This window comes from Gouania willdenowi, chromosome 5 (genome assembly GCF_900634775.1).
Source record: "Gouania willdenowi chromosome 5, fGouWil2.1, whole genome shotgun sequence".
Lineage (NCBI taxonomy): Eukaryota > Metazoa > Chordata > Actinopteri > Blenniiformes > Gobiesocidae > Gouania > Gouania willdenowi.
In genome coordinates this window covers 19,310,052-19,327,247 of record NC_041048.1, presented here as the reverse complement: position 1 = coordinate 19,327,247, position 17,196 = coordinate 19,310,052, and the positions used below count along the sequence as shown (strand labels likewise).

The 17,196-nt window shown below is 39.2% G+C and overlaps 1 protein-coding gene across 2 annotated transcripts in view; it reads right to left on the bottom strand.

Moving 5' to 3' along the window:
• srgap3 (SLIT-ROBO Rho GTPase activating protein 3) overlaps positions 1-16,819 on the bottom strand; it is a 72,172-nt gene extending 55,353 nt beyond the window's left edge. For both annotated transcript variants that reach the window (XM_028446823.1, XM_028446824.1), the window contains exons 1-2: positions 16,326-16,819; positions 1,248-1,443 (exon numbers count right to left, since the gene is read on the bottom strand). In XM_028446823.1, the coding sequence (XP_028302624.1) occupies positions 1,248-1,443; positions 16,326-16,389 (260 nt within the window). In that variant the 5' untranslated portion in view covers positions 16,390-16,819. The remainder of the gene's footprint in view (positions 1-1,247; positions 1,444-16,325) is intronic.
• Between the last annotated feature and the right edge of the window lie 377 nt (positions 16,820-17,196).

The following is a 17,196-nucleotide window of genomic DNA, read 5'->3' as shown; positions in this document are numbered from 1 at the left end:
TGCATTTAGGATCAGTCGTAAACACTAAATATTTGGGTTGAAGGAAAAAAAATTGACATTGACATGTTAAAAATATATATCACACACTGAGACAGAGTATTGAGATATATTTCCATTTCAATATCATTTCCCACCTCTGCTCAGGATTACGGTTTTTTCACATGTACAAAATCAACTGTACAGTACAAAGTTTGACCTGATGATAGTACAGTACTTTTAGCCAAGTGTGATGTCATAGCAAAACAACTACCCTGACACAGCTGGATTCAATTACCTACGCAAGCGGCACACACACACACACACGCACACGCACACGCACACACACACAAGAGCTGAACCAACCTGAAAAGCTCAGAGTCCCACATTGCTGTCTTTAATAAACAAATGCAGTAAATGTCAGTTCCCCTACACTTAAAGTAATGTCTGACTCACTTCTGGCACGATAGTCAAACCACACAAGGATCAGAGGTGCGTTTCCTCCCTCATAGGTTAGTGTACAATGAAAGAAACATAATATTTCTCTCTGAAAGAATAATCCAAATATTTTAAACATGAGGATACAAAGTTTACATCCACCCATCCCATTCCTTGTGGAACAGCTATAGACATTCGAAGGATTCACTATAACTCAAAATCAAATCTATCATTTTCTTTTCTTAAATGTGCAGCAAGTGTTTGGAACAGGCAGATGCACTTGTCAAATAGCTCCCAAAAATCACAAAATCAAGTTATTTTGGAGTTACTGTGTGTTTCCCCAGTGTCTGTGTCTGTTTTTTGGATTTATTTATTTATTTGACAGGAACATTACACAGACCAGGGATAGCTACAAGCTCATTTTCATCCATAATCCCTGGGCAGAAGCAAAGTGACAGTAAAGCAAAGTGGCAGCAGGTAACAGTGTGAGTTTCATCTGTTTTGACCTAGGTGTCTCCCAACCCCTTGATTATCTTCCCGGCACTATATAAGGAATGCTCGGGCACATCGTGTTTGCTTGTGGATTAAATCAATGTCTGTTGGTTTTTCACTTCTCAGATTCTCAGTTTATAGTTTGTATCAAAACAAAAAGTGCCAATATATTTTGTAATGGGATAAAATAAATTGTGCAGCTCACTAGTCAATGTAAACAACATTGTTAAGAAGGTAGGGGTCAAAGGTTAATCATACGTTTTCATTGAAGTTAAACGTCCCTGTAATAACACACACTGAAATGTTCGACTGAATTTAAACCCTCGGGAAGGGAAACTCACTTAAACTGTTGATGTTCCCTTGAGCTGCGGATCTTGGAGGAAAACCTCTCGGCCAGTTTGTCCAAGCTTCGGGAATATTCCAGGTCAATCTCTGCTTTGCGGCGGAAGAACTCCTGCAGATCCTGCAGCAGCTGGATACGAGACTCGGACTGCTGCTCCAGACATTTGAACTGCTCCACAAGCTGGTTACGGATTTCTGTAAATCAAAACAACAAACAGTGGGTCAAAGTCAGTGATGACATTTCAACATATTCTAAACACATATAAATGTAATGACAGTTTCTAATTGGGATGAATATCAATGTCTTTATCCTCACAACATACAGTTGATCAATAAAGGATCTTAGTTATTAATGAGGATAGACATTTCTTACAAGCCTTTAAAGTGTTAATGATCATGGTACCATGATAAATAAAAAAAAATTAGAGGAGAAAACTAGTCCCTCCTCCCATTTTTTATATGAGGGGCGGGGCCAACTGTGATGGTTAGTGACATCACTGATCTAATCTCAGCAAAATTCAAATTGCAAACTGAAACCTTTAAAGGGGAAAAATAAAAAACAAAAAACCTAAGATAACCTGGTTGCATAAACATGCACACCCTTAAACTAATACTTTGTTGCAGCACCTTCGGCTTTTACTACAGCACTCAGTGTTTTTGGGTAAGAGTCTATCTGTGTGGCACATCTTGATGAGGCAATATTTGCCTCTTCTTTACAGAACCGCTCCAAATCTGACAGATTGCGAGGGCATCTTCTGTGCACAGCCCTCTTCAGATCACCCCACAGATGTTCAATCAGATTCACGTCCGGACTCTGGCTGGGCCATTCCAAAGCCTCAGTCTTATTCTGGTAAAGCCATTTTTTTGTTGATGTGGCTGTGTGCTTAGGGTCTTTGTCGTGTTGAAAGATAAAGTTCCTCTTCATCTTCAGCTTTCTAACAGAAGCCCGAAGGTTTTGTGCCAACACTGCCTGGTATTTGGAACTGTTCATAATTCCCTCCACCCTGACTAAGGCCCCAGTTACAGCTGAAGAAAAACAGCCCCAAAGCATGATGCTGCCACCACCATGCTTCACTGTAGGTATGGTGTTCTTTTTGTGATGAGCAGTGTTGTTTTTGCGCCAAATATACCTTTTGGAATTATGGCCAAAAAGTTCAACAGTGGTTTAATCAGATCATAACACGTTTTCCCACATGCGTTTGGAGAGTTCAAATGTATTTTTCTTCATAAGATAAGGCTTCTGTCTTGCCACCCAGCCCAGACATATGAAGAAGATGGGAGATTGTTGTCACATATACTACACAGACAGTACTTGCCAGAAATTCTTGCAGCTCCTTCAATGTTGCTGTCGGCCTCTTGGCAGCCTCCCTGACCAGTTTTCTTCTCGTCTTGTCATCAATTTTGGACGGATGTCCTATTCTTATAAAGTCCCTGTTGTGCCATATTTTCTCCACTTGATGATGACTGTCTTCACTGTGTTCCATGTGATATTTAATTCCTTGGAAATTCTTTTGTACCCTTCACCTGACTGATATCTTTGAACAATGAGATTCCTCTGATGCTTTGGAAACTCTCTGTGGACCATGGCTTGTGCTGGAAGATGTGGCTACAAAAATGTCAGGAAAAGCCTACTAGAACAGCTGAATTTTATTTGGGGTTTAAACAGAGGCACTTTAAATGGTGACAGGTGTGTGCTGACTCCAATTTAACATGAGTTTGAATGTGATTGGTTAAATACGAACACAGCCCCGTCCCTAGTTATAAGATGGTGTGCACACTTTTGCAACCTCATTCTCTCAGTTTTTTTTTTATTTTTACTTCACCTCCCTGAAAGGTTTGTTTGCTTTTCAATTGCATTGTACAGGTTACAGGTCACATTAAAGGTGGAAAAAGTTGTGAAATTATTTACAGTATCTTGGTGTCATTTTTTTTACATCACCTCAACCATTTATTTGTTTTATTCACGTTTGTTTCCCTCTTTTTTTCTTGCTACTAGTATTTTGGTAACATCCTTGCTTAGGAATGTAAATGTAATATCAGCGACTACAGTAGGTGTGCTTTATGCCTTTCTTAACATTTCAGACAGATCAGATTTTTTTTTTCATACAGTGCATGGGTTATAAATATTCTGCATGACATGTCACAAAACACCTACAATCAAGCGATCTTACGCAACACGATATTAATGGCAACTATTTTAGATCTGCAGTAAGAACACAAGTCAGAATACCTGCTTCTATGAGCAGATAAATCAGGTTAAGTAAAGACGTTACAACTATACACCACAGTTGTGGAGTAACTTCCCTTCAAACCAGTAACCTGAAACCACCACTACAAACCTGATTCATCTATGTGGGGCTGTCAACAGCAGCACTGAGGAACAACTATTCTGCAAAATGAAAACCACAGCATCATAGAAGAAGTTGTTATTAACAAGATGAGCAGTGTCACTTTGCAAGAGGAAGTAAACCTGCAGCCTTGTTCACAGCTTCAATCAAAGACACTCAACTGTCACTTGAAAAACACTTTTCTCTTGCGTTCCGGATGAGGTTATACGTGGGTAGTAAGACAAGTGTTTCCCGTGTTCAATAGAAAAATATTGAATTTTCTGTTACTTTCTGTACAGAGTTCATTCCTGATTATCACAGCTTACATACGACCCAACAAATACAATGTTTTAGAAGTTTAGCGCGAAATCTTAGTATTTAAAAAATCAAGCTACCAAATGTACGTAAAAGCATGTTGTAACAACACTTAATTATCCATTCCACAATGTAAGAAGAAAGATGAATAAAGGCGTAATAAAAATGTGGCAGTGACACATTACGGGCATATGACGTGCTAAATGAACGGCAACACAGCAGAGAGGTGACGCAGACTGTGTTTTCATTTTGTCATGGGTGTAATTTAGTCAGCCAAGCCCTCATTGTGGAAGCGAGCTGCCTCTGACTTCCAAGAAATCACAGGCGTTAAGTCAGGGAGCCTCTTCTCTCCCTGTGAAGTCATGCCGGCTAGCTTCAGCCTCAGGCAGCATGCTTCCTTTTGTGGTTAACCATGATCCCAGCCCTGCTTTTTAAACAGAGGCCTCCCTCTCTCTCCCATCGCAAAGACCTTAAATCATTGCATTTAGAGGGTGCTTCAAACCATAGAACACAGAGTGAAAGCACTGCAGTTCATCCATACTGAGGGGGGATGTCTTAATGCAGCTTCTATTTGATATTTTCAATGATTTTGTTAATTTTTTTTTCACATTTAAGGAAAGAAAAATGGCCAAAGCCATGAATAGAAAACTGTGGAAAATGTGATACAGATGTGTTGAACATTATGAAGAGAGTCTTTATCCTGGAGAATAGATAGAGAAAGCAGCATTTTGAGATGCTACAGATCAGGGTGTAGTTTATTTCATTATTTGTCGTGTGAATGTGAGCTTTATTACGTCCTCCAAGAAGGTAATATTTCATATTATTCGTTTGCCTGTTAGCAGGATTACGTCCAAAGTACTAAACGGATTTTGACCAAATTTTACCCAGAGATAGATCATACACCGTGGAACATTCCATTACATTTTGGAGGGAATACAGATCAATATAAAGATTCTCATCATGGGAAAATTTTCAAAAATTCATATCTCAGTTCGTAATAGACCGATCTTTATGAAATCTAACTCCTAAAATGGGGGTGCCTTTACATTTGGAACTGCAGTATGATTTTTGGTAGGGATATACATTTCTTCTAAGCCTTTAAAGTTTGAAGAATGATCATACCATAATCAGGATCACTGATCCAGATCTGGCAAAAGAAATATTTGGCACTAGGCAGAGGTTTACACTTACGGAGAGCTCTTATCAATCATATAAACATGTATATATGGGCAGGGGGAAATTTCCCCACAGTGGGGCCCAGGGACCGACATTGGCCACTTGGCTGAGTGCAGGAAGAAGCAGGTATAAAAGTGTGGTTAGCAGGATGAGAGAATCAGTGGGGGGGGGTTAGGGACTGATCACAGGTGTAGTGCATTATGATTAATCACAGTTGTTTCATATCTTCCATGGAGCGGCTGGAAGTGGAGGACTACCAGCAGTCTGCAGGAGCAGAGTGCTGAGAGAACACAATGCTCTTGCATAGGAGTATGAACAGTGCAATGTTTGTACATTCTGGCAATAAACGATCTTAAAATGCAACGTCGTCTGTGTACTGTAAAGTCTTGCTACAAAAACATAAGTTAATATAAATAATTAATATAATTATGAAGTAGTTGGAACTAACCAATGGAATAAAACGGCGCATGACACAATGTTATTCTATGGCAACAATTATGCTGATATTTGGTAATATTAATATTTATTTAGGATGTATTTTTGCATTTAGCATCAACATGAGTTTTGGTCCCATGTGTCCTTTAAGGGACACACACACAGACTTAGGGGTGGGAACCTCTGGGTACGTCACGATACGATTTAAAGCTCACGATAACGATTATCTCACAATATGACGATACTGCAATTATCAATATATTGGTCAGAAATCAATCTACAATAATCTATGACATAACAAGAAAAAAAAAGATTAAGTGAAAAAATACAATTTTTATTTTATATCTCTGAAAGACAATAAGTTGAAAAAGTGTCCTATGAACAGTGACAATATTTTAGTGCAGCATTTCTGTAAATAAGTGTCAACATACCAATGTAAACAAATAAGTATCTCCAATAGTGCTTTCTGTAAACAAAAAATAGGGTCTTTCTTACCAGTGACACCATTATAGTGCAATATTCCAGTAAACAATATATTGGTTCCTTCAACAAACAGTGACAAAATTTATGTGAAGAGATACCTGCACATTTTAGTGAAAAAGCAGAAAAGGTTTTGAAAAAAAAAATACATGTACGATATAGTGCCGTATCGAGGTATCGTCACACTCCTACTCAGACTATACAAATCTAAATAACCCGAGAAGTCGAAGTCAGACCCTACCTTGATTAATATGTCACAAATGTCCTAAACTACGTAAACTACAGTATGTACAAAAAAATTCAATACATATTATCAACAAATACATCTACATAATGTTTACTCAATAAAATTGTTCCTGTTAAATCAAAATCAGTCACTTTAAATGAAACATCGTTCCACAATCTTATATCGTTTGGCCAGCAAGTTGTGTTTTAAATAGAAGCAAATATGCATTCATGAGAAACTCAATTTAAGAAGAAAATCTTCAGGTCATGATGATTTGCATTAACGGCACATAACACTACATTCCTGATCAAAGCCATTCCATCGACATTTTATCACTCTGTGCACCTGGAATGAATCGTTCAACCCTTCTGAGCAGGAACCATAAGCAAAGGGGACTCTTGTATCTTCATAGAACAGGAAAACCTCTGAAAACAATAGACGGATGCAGGACACATTTGAACTTTGACCCTAATTGAGAAATGTCTGTATTTGTCATTGTACTGGTACTTTCTTTAACTACTACCATGGACAAGAATTTGGGTCATTTTATTTTTTTTTCAAGTTGTACCTGTTTTTCAAATGTTCTTGTCAGCTGTTTTATCTCATTGAACTGTGTATAATGTTAGCAATAGCCTCTGTGCTTTCCTATAGATTTAATGACTTTTTGAAGATTATGCTGATTATAGTCATACTTTCTGTAGTCATACTCAGTAGTTTACAATGTTGACACATCATCTAGTTTTGAGAGAGTCGACTTCAGGTCTAAATGGCTTCAATAAAGCAGTTGCAGGTCACAAGTGCACCGAACGTTTTAGATTTCACAGGTCAATTGGAGACCCCATTAGCCAGGGTAACACAGTCCTCGGGTTAACAGCGTCTGCATTAGTGATTTCCTCTGTGTCTGCTCTCAAATTCCTGTTAGCTTTCCATCAAAGTCAGCATAAGGAAAACTATACCGGTAATTGTAAATGTACAGCTTTTTACTTGATCTCATCTATATCAGGGTTGGGCGATTTTGCCTAAAAAAAAAATCTCAGATTTTTTAAAGAAAAATTTAAGTTTGAGTCGATTTTTAAATTTTTTTTGAATGCACTTAAAAATGACTGCTTTGATTAATCCATTTTTTGCCCAGCACTAATTTATATAGATATTGCTTTAAATCCAATGGGACTTATAGGCCAAAACGTTTCAGCAGGGGCAGTTTCACGAGTAAACAGCACTGATACAACCACAGAAACTCAGCCCTTCAGTAAGCACTGAAATGTGGCAAATGTTGTGCAAGTGCGGTGCAACTTCTCCAATTAAAAGAGGATCTTTGTCGAAACAGAAATGAAAACAATGTGGCATGTTTTCTCTTAAACGTTAAGTAACTTTTCATAACAGTTGGTAAGAACTTTTGTTCTCCCTGTTGGTTCTCTCTAGATTTACCACAATCCAGAATGTTAAGTGTGAATAAAGGTGTGAATGGTTGTTGGTCATTGTCTGTCTATATATGTGGCCCTGTGATGGACTATCTCTTTGTGGGTTACAGTTATGAGAAATTATGCTTCCAGAAGCCACTGTCACCCCAACAATATTCACCCTGTGAGGAAAGGATGTACATTGTAGAGCACTTTTCTGTGATTGTAATAACTACATACTACAAATGCACATAAAACTGTCAACTTTACTGATGTCAACCTAAAATAATGCATAACACTGCAAAGCATGCTGGAATAAGGGCATCATATTTTTTCCCAATTCCTTTTTAAAGGCATAACCCTGACTTGATGTGAGATGCCAAAAATGCTTAATAATGATTAAAGTGAGTGAACTATTTTCTTTGCTTCGGAAGTGCAAAACACTTAAGGAAAATGGACAGGAATCACAAACTTCCTGAAACTGAAATAGGTTTATGAAACCACCCATTTTATAGGGACGAATAGAATAAAAAATGTGTGGAAATTCTCCAAAAACATGTAGGTAAGAGTGTATTTTGGGTCATATAGTTATTTCTGTTTCAGTAAGTGAGTTTTGAGATTTTCGTCCATTTCACGTGATCGCAGAAAATGGGAGCCGCAATGGAAAGACATCATGATACCAACCAGAACGACACAGCACTACTACACTAGGACTGCATTTGTATGACACAACCTCAGAAATGCTGGTGGAGGACTCCACCCTGCCACAGAGAACTGCAAAGAAAATCTACCTACGGGTACAAATAAAGTAGCCTGAACCTTAACCTGAAAGAAAAATATCAAAGAGCAGACACTTCCTTGGGCAAAAAAGATCAAAGGGCACAGACCGAGTGTGAAGTGATCCAAAGCTTCAGATAGGAGAGAGTGAGAAACAGTTATGGGACGCAAGCTCAGGCTATATCACCCTGTAGCTGGCCACCTTTGATGAGGGAGTCTAGTTTTAAAAAAGATACCTTGATGTAAACAGACTATATATGATAAATCTCCTCCTGTAGAAATACAATTTAATCAGAATTTTAGCTAAAGGATAGAAAATAACTACTCTTTTCCACTCCCTACCGTCAACCAAGTAATAATGCAATCATGTGATAGGCTATGTGAGGCTCAGATGCACAGAGGGCGAGTTAAAAAGTAGCGTACTGAATGAGGGGAATTTCTGCAGCAGATGAATTGGGGCTTTTTGCGTCAGGAGCTACAGAAGGAGCAGCAACATAGATCAAACACTGCAGAGTAGTAAGGCTACACTTAAATTTGTCCTTATTTTACACAATATATATTTGATAATAAGTGAGTGTGAATGGGAAAAACACAAGTCTTAAAAAAAGGATTGACTTATTTAAAAGTTGTGACCAGATGAACACAGACATCTTGAAATAGCCTTGTTGTGTCATTGACATCTGTATGGAAGCCGTCCATTTGTACATTATCTAGTCACACAGAACCATTCACACACATTCTAAGACACATTTCTCCAACCTAATCCCCAACTCGGCTCTGCAGTATCTGCGCGCTACACTGCAGTCAATTGGCATGAAGTGAAGCCTCCCAGACAAACACAGCCCTTATCCACCACTTCATTCATACTCTCTCTGTCCCTCACACCTAGTCTCACAATACATGTTCCAGTGGCTGAATTGAACCCCTCCTCAGTGCTTTATTTTAACCCTCTATTGATTAACACAATTTTGGATTCATGAGAGCGTCCTCCCGACGTCGGTGCAGGTTTTCCTTCGTCTGCCTCTATCTCGTGTGGACGCTGCTGGAGCTCAAATTGCTGTAGCACGTGCACTTGAAGATAAGACAACAAGAGCTTGAAGCAATCAATGGCTAGACAGAGATGAGCTGATGACGCGTCCTTCAGCAACATGTCAACTGTCAGCTCTGGCTCCACCCTCCTAACTAGCTGCTTGTGTTTCACAGTGTTTGTTAGATACACACTGGAACAAAACTGAAAAGCAGCTCGGACTGGAATCGAGTTAATCATGTGCAGATATTTCTCCTAAACTGTGGATCGTTATAATGTAATAATTTCCAGTAGTGAAGTAAAAGCAATATGGATGTTTGGCAACATCTAGATTTTTGAAAAAGGTATTGATGACAAGAGTTACACGATACAAAGAAAAACCAGTTCTCCAAACAAACTGTCATTGGTTGCTCTGATTCATTGGGAAACAACACAAAAGTCATCCGAGTCTTCCTGCTCTTGCTCTCTGGGGAATTGTCATTATCTACTTCAGGGAGAAATAATTCTCCTCTAGGAGCTGTACATCATCATCTGTATCCAGGATCCAGCTTTGCAGGTCCAGGCTGAGAGTTGTCGCCATGGTAACATGGGTGTGCACTATTCCCATGGGGGCTGCTCATTGGTGTAGAGGTGGAATCTGATTAATGTGGTAGCAGCATTGGTCAAATTGGCACACACATCATATATACCGTACTATATGATTATTCTGACACTATAAAATATATGATTAAAATGATGCAGCAGAGTTTTACGAATGTATTTCAGTGATTTAACTACCTTACATGTGGGTAATACCACAATAGGCAATGATTGAAATGATTGCATGGTAGCAGAAGTAGTTTTAGTTAAAAGTCCATTAGCAACAACAAAGCTAGTTAGCACCATTAGCACTTGTATAGCTGGGCGTATGGTGTCAGATAGGGTTCTATTCCTGCCGTATCTTTCAGACACAAAGGACTTGTAATCTCAATATGTGTGCTATTTAATTATCTGCATCCTCTTGTGGGACATGCGGTTCCTGGACCTATTAGGAACCAAAATAATCTGACAAGTCCCAGGCTAACGGTGTAAGACTTCACCTAATTACTTCACAAAATAGTGACTTTTTCAAACACTCACAGCAAAGTTATTTTTGCACAACTGCCCCGTTTCCTCTGTTTCCTAGGTTACAGTCACACAGCAGGAAATGCTTCTTGAAACCAAGACATTTTCTCTTTTTCCATCAGTTACAGTATTTCTTAACTCTGTGACATTTCTTTTTCATTTATTTTATTCCACCTGTCCTTGGCAGCTCAGCCATGCACTTTTTAGACTTAAGGTTGTATAAGTCATTCAATGCGTTTGCAATGTTTTGCATACATTTTTTTGAACCTGCAAATTCTGTAGCAGTAGAAGTTCTTTTTTTTTTAAAGGAAAAGTCTGATCATCAATGAAAGCTGAGTAGCTGTTCCCTGACATCCTCTCAGAAAGTAGTTCTGCATTTTAAGGCTGCTTATACACTGGTATAGTCCTGGTCTTGGGCCAAACAGGTGGAAAACAGCTGATAATTCTATCACCTTGATTTGGCTCACTTTGTGTTCACAGCGCACTTTCTGATCCACTCCAAACAACCTCTGATACAGTTGCCTGAGCTACTTCATCGTGCCTTTACCAGAGCAGTCTTCTCTGGGCAAAGAAACAGAAATTAGAAAAGGAGGGTCTCAACTATTGGTCAAGGTGAGCATGTAAGAGCATTCAGCCGATCACATTAATTGAACAAAATGCTAAATATTGGCAGATTCGATATAGCCGATCAGATCGGTGTAAAGCCTACATACTACAAATACTCACACTATCCAAACAATCCGGACTTCAGGTGACAAACATGCTAAGACACTGCAGGAATATGGCTAAATACAACTGCTTGCTAGGCCACCACTCAAACAATTTTCGCCTATACATAGTACCCACAGGCCACGTGACCTCCCCGGAGACGCCATCTGTGAGGGTAAGCTTAGAGGCACGCTTGTATTGTTTACCTGCTTCTCTGCATTCTACTCCACAAAAGACAGTTCAAATGTCTTACAAAACCAACACAAATGGCTGGTAAACCAATGCAACAGTATCGATCCGCACAGTTTGTCAAACCAAAATACCACTAACCACAAATACCTTCCTGCTATAATGTACATAGACATTCTAAACTATTTGGTTTGTTCCAAAAGTGCTTATACTATGGAAGAGTGCAGGCTTTCGAATCACTCGAGGCATACAACCAGTTTGTGAATCGCCCGTCCGCTCCGACCCAAGGCAAAGGGGGCCAACGACAATGGTGGGGCCAGGGAGTAGGGGGGAGCGCCACCGACGCGGTGAGGCGGGCCAAGCACCGGGTCTACGGCGGCGGGGAGAAGAGGGCGGCAGCGGCTGCTTCTCCAGCCATAGCACGAGCCCAGCCCCGCTTCGCACCCTAGCACGACCGTCCCAACCCCGAGGGTCAATCCTTATCCCGATGTTACAGATCTGACTTGCCGACTTCCCTTACTAAAGAATCCACGTTTAACTGAAATATCGCGGCGATTAGTGCACCCATTAACCCAACACGAAACTACCATATTGTGCTCTTTTGGCTGTGAACAGAGGCCAAACTTGTTTCAGCTGCCCACAGCAATGGCACCGGGTCGGGAAATGCCCGTACAGTATGTTGTGACATCATGTGGGAACTATGTATTGAGGGAGAAGAATGATGTAAACATTTGTGCCATGTCAATTTCAATCAATCACTGCTCCGAAAGAATTTAAAAGTTGCGGATTTTATCTTCCATTAAAAATGAAATAGTTTTACTGGACCTTATATTAAAATCATTAAAACTGTGATGTTTAATTTACATAAATATGTAAACAGATTAGCGTATGCCCAAACCGCAAATATAAGAAACTTTAATTGTAATTATGGTAAAAGGGGCTTCTGTATTTTTAATAGTCTGTGCTTTGACTGAATACTCAATCTGGCACTATGTGAAATGATGATCAATGCAGGGCAGATGCACTCTTGCATGAAAGGCTGGTTATGTGTTGAATAGCTGTGAATCACACTGAACAAACTCTCAGTTAGTCAAAAGGCAGCTGCACAAATCACAAGAACCAACTTTTTTTCATAATCTTGCAAGACAATCAACACCCAAAACAGCAGATGACAATTAAAAACCCTCACCTTCACTGATATCAGGCTGTGTGCAGTGATTACTGTTGTTTTACAAGCACAAATTAAACAAAAACAAAAAAAAAAAAAAAGATTTAGTTCCATCACCCTGAGTACTGAAGCATCGTTGCTTGGAGCTAGTGCAGACACACCTTCTGCCACACACGGCTAGCAGCACCTTCAGGGTGTCCTGTTAGGAGTGGTGAGGAGGAGGTTTGTCAACATTGGTTTCTAGCAGGAGTGTTCCAGGTTTAAAACATATTGTTTTAATGTCGCTCTGACAAGAATGAATAAGTATTTTGTTACTTTGTAATACTTTGAGTTGTTTCAGTTTGAGGTGTCCCGGTCCGATATTGATATCTGATATCGGCCCGATATCAGCTAGAAAACGAATATCGGATTTTATCGAACTGCATCTAAAATCACCAATACAAGCGCTCCGATAAAATTTTCCACACCAGTACTTCTATCCATAGGTGACTGTGGTTCACACTCCAACAATGTAACCTAATGTTGCTGACTATTGTTCTCTGTTTGATTAACATCACTTGATCAAGCTTTTTCTAACATTCCACACTACAAAATAAGTAATAAAAGTATGTATGATTTGTGCCGGTATCGGATCGATATAACTACTGTAGTTTAGAAAACTCCACTAAAGCTGGAAGACAAAAAGGCCAGTGGGGCTAAAACCAACATCATTTCAATGTGAAGCAATGTTGCTCACCAACTGTCCCACAAAGCAGTTAAACTACAGAACATTCTAGAAGAAACAAAGCGTAACTCTCCCAGTCACAAGTAATTTGCGTTGTATAAAATCTGCACCATCTCTCAACGACGTTTTGCTTTGTTGTTACAACTGTTACAAGTAAATGTGTGTTTCTGCCTGTGGGCATGTTTTGTGTGTAGTTGTATTCTGTCAGTGGGTGTGGCTTATGATTAGGGTGGTCATGTTTGAGCTTGAGCTAAGCAACAATCACCATAAAAAATTAAGAAAACTAGCAACACAATGATGTAGGGCTGGGTGATTTTGCCTAAAAAAAACAAAATCTCTGATTTTTTAAAGAAAAATTTGAGTTTCGATTCGATTTTCGATTTTAGATATATTGTCAAAAGTGCAACTTTATTGCTGTGATTGTCCTCAAGAGTTAAAATGCATAGAACAATCCCAAAATAAAAAGTAACCGAGGCTCTGTCATTCAACTATTTCAAGCTTTAAGCCATGTTTAAGCTGAAGTGCGACAGCAACTTCACAGTAGCTTAAATTTTCTGATTAAGAAATCAGATAACTACATATTCTACAACATATCACATTACAAAAAAAAACCTCTTCCCTTAGCATCTCAGCATACTGCGAATAAAAAATTGAACATGCCTGTGGCACACATATAGCCTACTCAAAGGGTAAACACATGTAAACAAAGAGGAGGATGGCTCACAAAGGAACGCGGAAAAGTCAGAAAAAAAACTGTGGTGGGAAAAAAAAAATGAAATTGAAATTAAAAATAAATAAATAAAAATTAAACTCAAATTAGCAGAATTGTGTTTTTATCAACAAATTCGATTAATCGATTAAATCGATTTTTTTGCCCAGCCTTACGATGACATTTGTCACAGAAAGTCTTAATGAGAAAAAAATTTTCATCTGCATAATAATACAAAAAAATATTATTTGGAGAAGAGTTTACCTGAGAACAGGGCAGTACTCAAATCAGTTGTAATTGCAATGCTCACAAAGAAGAAATAGCATAAAAGCACATTCAAATGTGGGCTTTGGTTTAAATGCTGGCATCTATGGCAAACAGGACAAGAGGTCCAGAAAGAACACACCATGCTTATAGCTACAATATACAGTTCAAGCTTCGAACTAAATCCCTCAATTCAGGGTATGGACTCTCCTTTATTGACATGCTAATGGGAGATCAGCTTGAGTAAAGTGAACACCGTCTGCCTCGGCTGTGGCAGCCTGCCAGTCACATGAATCATCATGTGTTCATGACAATGGTTAAAACAATAGTGGAGCACTTCTGTACATTGTAATTAGAAATACTCTGATATAGATGAATGAGCTTTAAAAGGTTCTTTACTGTCTGTAACGGAGTGTAAGGGTCTCTCTATTAGCCCTCATACATAATAGAACAGCCCAGCTATCTTGTTATGACTCAATCAGTTACACACTCATGATCTAGTTCTACATTAGGTTTAAAGCAATAAATCAGAATGGGACAGATTGCATTAATCATGCATTACAGCTCAGTCAATGACTGGTTTTCTCATGACAGCGCAATTGTTTTGATGAATGTAAAGAGTGGTAAAACGTTAACGTGATGTCTGAAATATATATTTCCAAGAAGAAGATTGCACAGCATATGATCAACTCTTCATACAAACAGGAATGGCTTCAGATGAGTCCCACTCAGACAACTGTTCTCTCTCTGAGCATCCAAAGGTCCAAGCTAGTAAATAACCTGAGGCGTAATGAGCTAAAGCCCCTGAGAGGCAACCAGAGAGAGTGCAAGTAATGGGTTTAAGGTCTAGGAAACTAAATAACCAGCACTAGGTTATCTATTAATATTCAGCATAGCACAGCATTTAGTCAGACAATATAAATGATGTACCTTTAAGACATTTTAACGCAAAATAAAAGTGTAATTTCAAATAAAAAAGGGTTTAAATCTCTTGAAAGGGTTAGATTTTCTAAATTTCCAGCCATGAGTTTTTCGTCGTCTTTGTATTTTGATCAAATTTGAATACAGTCAGTCCCAATTTAAATCTCAGAATTATGTTAAGTTTTAGTGCAGTTGAGCTTGCGGATTTAGTCAGCTAAAAATTAAAAAAAAAGGTAAACAAATGTGCTTTCTAATGGTTTAAATGTGTCCGTAAATATTATAACCTGGATCAGCAGCTAATCTGTGGTGGCAGAAACACAACTGCAGTTTAACATCATGTCACCCCCTTTCATTCAAATGCACCCCTACCTTCCAAAAAAAAAAAAAAAAAACCTGTGCATGACTTCTGAATTTAGTTTTTATTGATGACAAAAAAAAAAAGTGAATTAATATTGTGATTATATAGGCTGTCATCGTGCATCTAGTTTTTAAATCAGGTGAATTATAAAGGTGAATGGTTTACAAAAACTGAAAATGGATGACATGATTACTGCTGCAAGGACAGTGAAATGCCAAGTCTATGGTGTGAGCTGTTAGGCTTAAATATAATAAGAGCAAAAGAAAACATGAGCTTGATGATTAGTCTTTTGGTTAAAGACTGGTTCTGTTTTATTACACCAACGTGCACTCATTTTGCAAATGTCTTCAAACATTCGCCTGTCATTTTATAATCACACAAAATCACACCCACACTCAATATGTATGGGAAAAAACAACTTGCCATTAATTGGCTTCATATCATCCTGCACAGATTTGCAGGGGGGGAAAAAATCATTTCACCCAGCAACAAAGCATGCTGGGTGAAATGTGAGCACATCATGAAAAAAATGAGCAGTTAACATGCAATGGACACACACTGAAAGGACAGTTTAGCAGTGGCCAGAAGAAAGGAAAGGCAGTCATGACAACAGGGCTCTCCCTTTGATGTGCTCCTGTCATTGGGTTGACTGTCACGGTCTGGTCGTCAGTTGAAGGAGAGGTGTGTCCGTGCACTTTAATGAACATGCATGAAAGAAGCAGCACAAAAGGAGGAAGAGAAGAGGGTTCAGAGTGGACACAACACAAACCTTTCACTTGGATTTCATATTCCGCTATGATCTCCTTGTCTTTCCTGATCCTGCTAGAGGACATGGTTCCTCCGGGCTGAGGTGGACCCTCTCGGGTCTCTGGTGTTGCTCTCGGGCTTGCGGGGCTGCAGAGCAGAGCAGTGCGACCCTCCGTTGTTGTTTCTCTCTCTCTCTCTCTCTCTCTCTCTCTCTCTCTCTCTCTCTCTCTCTCTCTCTCTCTCTCTCTCTCTCTCTCTCTCTCTCGGGGCCGCGCTTTGGTTAAGAGACGCACGCACGCGGCTGTAGTCCAACACTTTAAGATCCGCTCATCAAAGAAAGCGTGACTGGATAAAAAACCCCTTCAGCTTGCATGCTTCCCATTAGAACCAGTCCTCTGGAATGGCTTCAGCAGGAACAGGAGAAATGATCAGGATCTGTAACACATGATGATGGAGAGCACGGAGCGACGGTTCAATGCTGGTGCTTCTAAACCCTGGGTGAGGACACGCAGGCACGCCTTAAGAGGCGTGAAGGAAAGAAGAAGAAAAAAACAACAACACGCAACGTTCAGACTGTGGCCAACCAACAGGGATTTAAAAGGACAACGCAGCATCAAAGGTCCTCCCACAGGACACAGAACACGCCCCTAACACCAGAAGACGCAAATCTGAGTGGAGTTGATTTTAATTTTCTAAACTAGGCTTTTTCAATTGGGGGTACGTGTACCTATAGGGGCACGCGATGGCACTACAAGGGGTACTTGAGAGAAAACATGAAAAAATATGGGGTTTTCTGTTTATTTTTTAGTTGAAGATAAATAAATAATTACTGTTTCATTATACTTACAGTATTTACACTGGGATTCTTTAAAATGTGTATCACTAATTATTCT